This window comes from Ranitomeya variabilis, chromosome 4 (genome assembly GCF_051348905.1).
Source record: "Ranitomeya variabilis isolate aRanVar5 chromosome 4, aRanVar5.hap1, whole genome shotgun sequence".
NCBI lineage: Eukaryota > Metazoa > Chordata > Amphibia > Anura > Dendrobatidae > Ranitomeya > Ranitomeya variabilis.
The window spans coordinates 63,510,370-63,518,362 of NC_135235.1; the positions used below are offsets into that span (position 1 = coordinate 63,510,370).

At 39.1% G+C, this 7,993-nt stretch overlaps 1 protein-coding gene across 2 annotated transcripts in view; it reads left to right on the plus strand.

Moving 5' to 3' along the window:
• FBXW4 (F-box and WD repeat domain containing 4) overlaps positions 1-2,402 on the plus strand; it is a 206,249-nt gene extending 203,847 nt beyond the window's left edge. For both annotated transcript variants that reach the window (XM_077258611.1, XM_077258610.1), the window contains one exon: positions 218-2,402. In XM_077258611.1, the coding sequence (XP_077114726.1) occupies positions 218-355 (138 nt within the window). In that variant the 3' untranslated portion in view covers positions 356-2,402. The remainder of the gene's footprint in view (positions 1-217) is intronic.
• The last annotated feature ends 5,591 nt before the right edge of the window (positions 2,403-7,993 follow it).

Consider the following 7,993-nt stretch of genomic DNA (forward strand, 5'->3'; position numbering starts at 1 on the left):
GCTTGGCACAGGCGCATGCAAAATATTCAATTAATCCTGGCAGGAGTATAGGTAGAGAATGCATGACCCACCAAGGTTTCTGAAGGTAGGAATAGTAAAAGTAAGGTTTCCATGCTCAGAAAACATTTGTTTCAGGGGTTCCCTCGTGTTTATTTTGGTGGGAGTCTGTGGGATTTACAATTTTGATGTCTCGTAATGTTTTCTTTTTGTCTTCTAGTCCTTCTCCTTGTCATCTCCCACCAGCAGCCCGGTGTACTGTCTTCGCTTCAATACGTCTCACCTCTACGCCGCACTGGCTACATCTCTACACCGCCTGGACTTCACAGTCTTCAGCCACTGCTTTACAGCCCTGTGAACCTTTTTTTTTTTTTTTCTTTTTTCCTTTTTAAATAGACATCGTCCTTAAAGGATGAAAGGTCAGAAAAAAAATGTCATTGTAGCCCACATGAAAAGAGCATTACAGTGTATTTAGTGCCAACAGTCTTTATACTGCTTCCTGTTGTTTGAAGACGTTGACCAGTCCTGTGCAAATAAAGCCAAGTCACGGTGCAATGAAAACCTTCTAATATACTGTTTAAATTCCTGACCATTTTCAAAAGTACTGCTTGCTGTTAGTGAATATAAAGATTTTTGATTCTGAACCCTATTGTAACCTTGTCCTGCTCACACCGCTGCTGGAGATGAAAACGAAATCATCCTAGACTAGTACATTGAAACAAGCCCAGCAGCCACATGAGCTGGACACACTGAAAATTAATGTCCGGCTTGTGATTATATTCACTGGCAGCATGCGGATATCCTGTAGACCTTTGTTTTACAATAGTCAGAGCTCATGCTCACGTTAATGTTTTTCTTGTTTGAGAAAATCAATATTTTTGATCAGAATTTCATCAGTTTTTCTTTCATGAGAAAAAAAAGTTTATCTTCCTTCCTATCTCAGTCCATGAAAAGCTTTTACAGCACTCGGATGGTATCAAAGTGCTGTACGGTTTTTTGACGGACCAATAGACTTTCATGTCTGGGTTTGTTCTGACAATCAGATCAGCATTAGATGTGTCTCTGCAATTTTGCACGGACCGCTCGATCTGCAAAACATCACGGACACGTGAACAGCGCCATAGTCTATCATGGGTACAAATTCTATCCATGAAAAATATGGATAGCACTCGCAAGAAAAAAACTGACATGTGTATGAGCCCTTAGTCTTGTATCAGATTGGATAAACCTTATGAACCCAAATAATGTAATTTTGACACATCTGAAATTGCTTATCTTTGTTTTGCACATTAAAATATAAAAAAATAAACAAAGATGAGTTGAATACCTTATAAAAATCTGTACGCTTCCCTGATTTTGTTGCATTTTTCCGATTTGCACTGTGCCATTCCATTACAGAGATATTCACATTTGCTACTTCTTGAGCTCTGCATGTGAAATCTCTGTTTTCACTTCAACTTGGAATTCCTTCAGAGTCTTCTCTGGGAGTGTGCGCTTTCACCCCTCCCTCCTAGACGCTACCAATCACAACACATCAGTGTCTGAGCCTGCTGGATCGGCTGTCAAGCTGGAGGGAGAAGGAAAGCACATGCCTTCCCAGAGAAGACTGTAAAAACAACCAGTTGATGTGTCAGCAGAGATTTCACATACTGCTCTAAAAGCAGCAAATGTGAATATTTCTGTAATGGAGTGATGCAGCGAAAAACAGAAAAGAGCAACAAGATCAAGGGAGCTCAGGGATTTCTACAACATTCTTGCCGCAATTTTTTTCTTAGTAGTAAATGAGTAAATGACAAGTCCTCTTGTTGTTCTTTTTGTAAAAGGGTTATTCCTTGTTCTTGAGAACGGGGCTCTAAAATGCCTCGTTAAAATGCAGTGGTGGCCACAAAAGACATGTTCCTGAATAGGTATTTCATGTGCGATACAATTATTTACTACATCTGACAATCTGAGGTGGTGGAAGGTTCTCTTTAAGGCATCATGAGAATCATGGCACCAATATGTAAAGCCCTTTAAAAGGATGTGAATATAGTGTAAAGCGTCAGTCCTCTGTTTTCTATGAAGAGTATATTATAAAATTATGGCGATGATTCTATATTGTAAGACGTATCAGATGATGCATTTTTTATTATATAAATGGGTACTTTTAGCCAAGATTTCATCTTTGAAACACAAATATTCTGCCTTCCTGGATTATTTTTAGACTTCTTACATGTCAATCTCGACTCTATCACTTAGCTTTTATCCAATTTGGTACAAAGCTAATATTCCTCTATTTGGTGGCGCAGGGCAGCACACAAAATATAAACCTATTTTTATATTGGGATTTACCACTTTTACTTTAAGATTTTATGTGCAGTAATTTAATTATTCCATTAAAGTTTTCAGACTTTTTGTTTCCTCAATGAATTCATTACTGTGTGTTTAATGAAAATGTATTATAGAAACATAGAGTGCCTCATAATAGTGGTTCAGGGCATTGCTAACACAACTCTTAAAGGGGAACTGTCAACAGTACAGGCCTTTTTTTAATATCTCATACATTTACAGATTCACAAATTATGCAAAAGTAGCGAATGGAAACAGCCTCCAAAAATTATATACGTGGAACTCGAAAATAGCTTTGTTCATAACCTACCCTCCTAAAGCTCCTTCCACTATGCAAGCCTGACAGTGGCCACATGACATACTTCCCAGTTCATCTTCTACTCCAAGGTGGTGGTGGTTTGTAGTATCGTGATCTACATCTGTTAAGTCTGATATAATTACCGTTCTAAAGGAGGACTATAGATAACTATCCAGAAGATGGTTCTCTCTGCTGCTTAGATCGTATTTTCTGGTTATTTTTATTATATATATATATATATATATATATATATATATATATATATATATATATATATATATACATGCTCACACACACACTGTAACCTTGAGATTGTTGATATTTTTCAACAATTTTGGTTCTCAATTCCTCAGACAGTTCTCTTCTCCTCTTTCTGTTCTCCATGCTTAGTGTGGTACACATAATGCAAAGATTGAATCAACTTTCTCCCCTTATTATCTGGTTTCAGGTGTGATTTTCATATTGCCCACACCTGTTACTTGCCACAGGTGAGTTTGAACAAGCATCACATACTTGAAACAAAGTTGTTTACCCTTAATTTTGGAAAGGTGCTAACAATTTTGTCCAGACCATTTTGGGGGTTTTGTGTGAAATTATGTCCAATTTGCCCTTTTTTCTTTGTTTTTTGTGTTGTTCCAATACACACAAAGTAAATAAACTTGTGTATAACAAAACGTAATTTCTGGAACAATTTCAAGGTTGCCAACACTTTCGGCCATGACACTGGTTTTCTACTGCATAATTTACAACTAGGTCAAAAACGTTAGTTACTATAGCATGTTCAGACACATGTTTGTTTATCCATTGAAAGTTTTTTCAGATTTATTTTTTAGTTCTACATAAAAATAAAAAAAAATTATCGTTACTTACCCTCTGCTGCTCCATTGCTGCCTCTCTGCCGCAGCCCTGGACTATGTTGACATGGCTTCAGTGGTGACATCATGGCTACAGCATATGGCCTTTGCAGCTAATCACTGGACTCATTGTTCTTCCTCTGTCTACTTGAGACTGAATTCTGACCAGTGATGAGCGAACGTGTTTGGACAAAGTCTTATCCTGGCATGCTCGGGTGCTAACCGAGTATCTTCAGCGTGCTCGAAAAATATGTTCGAGTCCCCACAGCTGTATGTCTTGCAGCTGTTAGATTGCCGCAACGCATGCTGGGATTTCCTAACAAACAGGCAATAGTCTCCAATCTTCCCTTCATCTCTAAACTCCTGGAACGCTTGGTCCACTCCAGTTTGACCTTCTAGCTCTCAGATAACTCTCTTCTTGACCCCCTACAATCCGATTTCTGTTCTTTACACTCTACTGAAACTGTCCTTACTAAAGTCTCTAATGATCTACTAACAGCTAAATCTAATGGTCACTACTGTCATGTAATGGTTATGACTATACCCAGTGCACAAAGGAAAGTCGCCAAGGGTATGGTTGGGTAAGTTTGTTTTGGGAGAACTCAACTGGCCGTTCAGAACCCTGAGCTTAGCGTCATCTAAAACCTTTGGTATAATCAAGAATGAAGATTGGAAGCCTTTTGTCCTACATAACCTCACAAATACTCTTTTTTGGATGAAGGCGCAAAAAATTTTTTTTCCTTTTCATCCAGATTTTGGATGAAGATTTTAGAGACATACTTCTTCTAGATCCAGATTTTAGAAACACACTCCAAAATATTCTAGAAAGTCTTCCAAGAACTGTGAAAGGTGTTATAGCTGCAATGTTGGGACCAGCTCCATATTGGCACGTTTGGATTTAGAATAGGAAGACATAAAAGCTCATGCAGGTGTCGCAATATTTTTGCCCATATAGTAAACAAAAGGGTAAGGTGACTTTCAGTTTCAATGAATTTCAGCTCACCCAACCAGATCCAGACAACGGTACATCAGACGGAGCAATGGGAAACACTTCATGTTGGGAAAGCACAGTAGAGTGTCAAAGCAACTAGCTACTGTAATGTCTAAATACAAAAAAGTAAAAAAATGTGGTACATTATTTAGTTGTTCTGAAAACATGGCAGGCACACAATGTCCATAATAGGCTGGGTTAACTGTTTCAAACCAAAACATTCTTAAAGGGAACCTGTCACCCCCAAAATCGAAGATGAGCTAAGCCCACCGGCATCAGGGGCTTATCTGCAGCATTCTGGAATGCTGTAGATAAGCCCCCGATGCATCCTGAAAGATGAGAAAAAGATGTTAGATTATACTCACCTGGGGGGCAGTCCGATCCAATGGGCGTCGTGGTCCGGGGCCTCCCATCTTCTTACGATGACGTCCTCTTCTTGTCTTCACCCTCCTGCGCAGGCGTACTTTGTCTGCCCTGTTGAGGGCAGAGCAAAGTACTGCAGTGCGCAGGTGCCGGGAAAGGTCAGAGAGTATAATCTAGCCTATTTTTCTCATCTTTCAGGATACATTGGGGGCTTATCTACAGCATTACAGAATGCTGTAGATAAGCCCCTGATGCCGGTGGGCTTAGCTCACCTTCGATTTTGGGGGTGACATGTTCCCTTTAAGCATTGCCATTTTGCCCATATAGTGTATCTATCACATGTAAACTTGCCCTTAGGGCAGAGTCAAACTGCCGTATATCTCTTGCGAGGATCACACTGCACGGACTGGCACGGCACCTCTCCTGACCTGAGCTTGTCCGCGTGATGTACTTCTATGCAGCTCTCAAGCTCAGGTCAGAATAGCAGACAGCCGGTACGAAGTTTATGATGAGATCCTCGCACGAGTTATACGCCAGTCTGTCTCTGCCCTTAGTTGAAATCTCTGGGATATAGCTGTAATACTTGTAGGTTACTTGGGCCTGATGTATAACCAAGTATGTCTGTGAGTGCTTAGTCTGTGGGATTCTGGGTTACCCCAAGCTTTTCTGTGCCATGTTCTACTTTCGGGTTCATTCAAGGGCAGTGACTTATTTGTTTGCCCTGCATAACTATTCCACTTCTCTTTTTAACCAGTTTGATATATCCTTCCAATTGTCTCCCCAATATTAAAGGGCAGAGAGACATCTGTCATTTCTTTTCATATCACTAGGAAAGAAAATGTACTTCACATTGAATTGCCAGTTAATATTAAACGGTTTTGTTCTACATGTCAGAAATCCTTTGTCAATAAATAAGTTCTTTGGTTCACCGAAAGTGTTCAAAATCTCCCCATAAATTTCCCATTGCCAGTCTGGTCATTCCACTATGTACAGTATGTAATATTCTCAGGTTTGTGTCACTGAAAGGAAAGCTGTCATTTCTAATAAATTTTACTTGATTTAAGGTGTATTATGCCCCCCAATTCCTAGCTTCTAATGTCTAGTATTAGCAGACTGCTTGGCATGATGCACTCTTGGTTGCTCATCTAAATCCTACTTTTGCTTTTATTTTGGAAGATTTCATTCTTTACCATTAAAAAAGTTGCAAGTGGGCAACCCCTTAGTAATTATCTCAGAGTTGTAAAAAAAAAAAATCATTGCTCACCCCTTGAATAAAACCTCTACTCTGTAGTTATCACTGTATGGCGAGTCATCACTTGAACGCTACAGCCAATCAACAGCTTTGATCAATTTGAGCGTTCACATTTCATCTGAACCAGAAGAAACACTGCCAACATTAGTAAAATAAAAAAAATAAAAACCACAAGATTGTTTCCTAGCCGGGAATTACCTGCAGTCCGTTTTAAATTCTGCACACACTGGTGCACCATGATGGCAGACAGGACCCAATTGTTGATTTTTAAGAGAGAAAAGATGATCGAGAGAGGAAAAGAAGATCGATGAAAGGGTGATGATAGGTTTTTTAACCTTTGTGGTTGCGAAAGTGGGAAGTGGAACAAAAAAAATTGGTGCACGAGGAAACGATGGATTTACAGATTAAAGACTAGTGCATTTTGCACTCAATGAGACTCTATCAGCTGTTTTGGTTTTTTTTTCTAAAACTGGTTGTAGTTGCTGGACAGAGGTTATTTGATCCTATCATTTTAATGTTGAGACGTAAAAGGTTTGTTGGAGTTCAAGGGATAAGCGTCAATGTTGGTGGATTGATTTTCTCCTACTTGACATATCAAGCATTCATTGATAGGAGAGGAAAGTGAGTTTCCTCTAGGATAGTTACACAGTACTTGCCTACGTATCATCCATTTTCAGTCATCCTCCCTGTAATTAATGTAAAAGATCTTCCTGTTGGGACCCCAAAACAAAACCCTCTCCCTGAAGACTGGTGGTCATCTCAAGAGAGTCAGCTTATTTCAAGGTTGCATTTGTAGATGTACGAGCCGTGCCATTGTGATCTACTGGTATAGAAAGATGTATGGGGCATTCAGTGTTAAAAAGACCTGAAAGTGTGCACAGATGTTTAAAACCTTGAGAGTGATGCTGAATGGGGCTGTATTTCCCATGTGGGACATGGTACTACGTCCTGTGTATGACGAGTGGAGGGAGATGCCTGGAAGTGCTCTTGGACGTGATGTTGCACTTTCAGGCCAATTCGCCTATGGCTTCAAAGCTTTGATTACTCAGTGTTATCACATTGATTACTACAAGAAAGGTATCATTTCTACTGTACTGCCTTGGAATTAGTTTGATTGATAAAATCGTCATGACCGGTTCCCTAATACTGTTGCACATAGTGTCTATAAGTTATTATTTCTTTTTAATGATCAAATTTATTACATATGGCACACGGAGAGTCCATGTGATGTGGAATAAATGATTGGACATGTGTAGAGCTGGATATTTTGTGGCTTGGAATTAAATACCAATAAAATATGTTATCTTCTATGAATGATTTTTCTTTGCACGTTCTCGTCATGCTCATCTGCTTCTGTTTAAGAACCAATAAACGGTGCCACAGTAAACGGACCCTCCGTTATGTTATTGATCAGCCATATATCATTATACTGATTCCCTAATGTTATTATGTGGTGTATGAGCCATTATTATGAGGCTTAACTATCCAAACACATCTTCTATCAATATATATCTATATGAGGATCCAGTGGTCTTGGGACCGATAAATTATACAATGATTCCCACGAAAAGTGTATAATTTATTTTTATTGTGTCTCTAGAGTATGCAGCATCTGACAGAATAATGTTACGAGCGTAGTGTAGGGAAACATGATCAACAACAATGAAGCTGAAGAGAATCCTGTCAGGCAAAGCTTATGAAAAGATAATGGGGAGATTAGACGGGGGAGAATTTGGTAAACAGGATATTACATGGAATTTGTCAACATGTAAAAGCTAATCTAGTCGTTGTATCTATTTAATGCCAATTACAGTGCCAGTCGGAGAAACAGAAGAGGTTTCTTGTTTTTTAGGAATAAGGTCTACAGAAATGTTTAACATTTGAGTTTGGATCCATAAAATAGGGTTTTG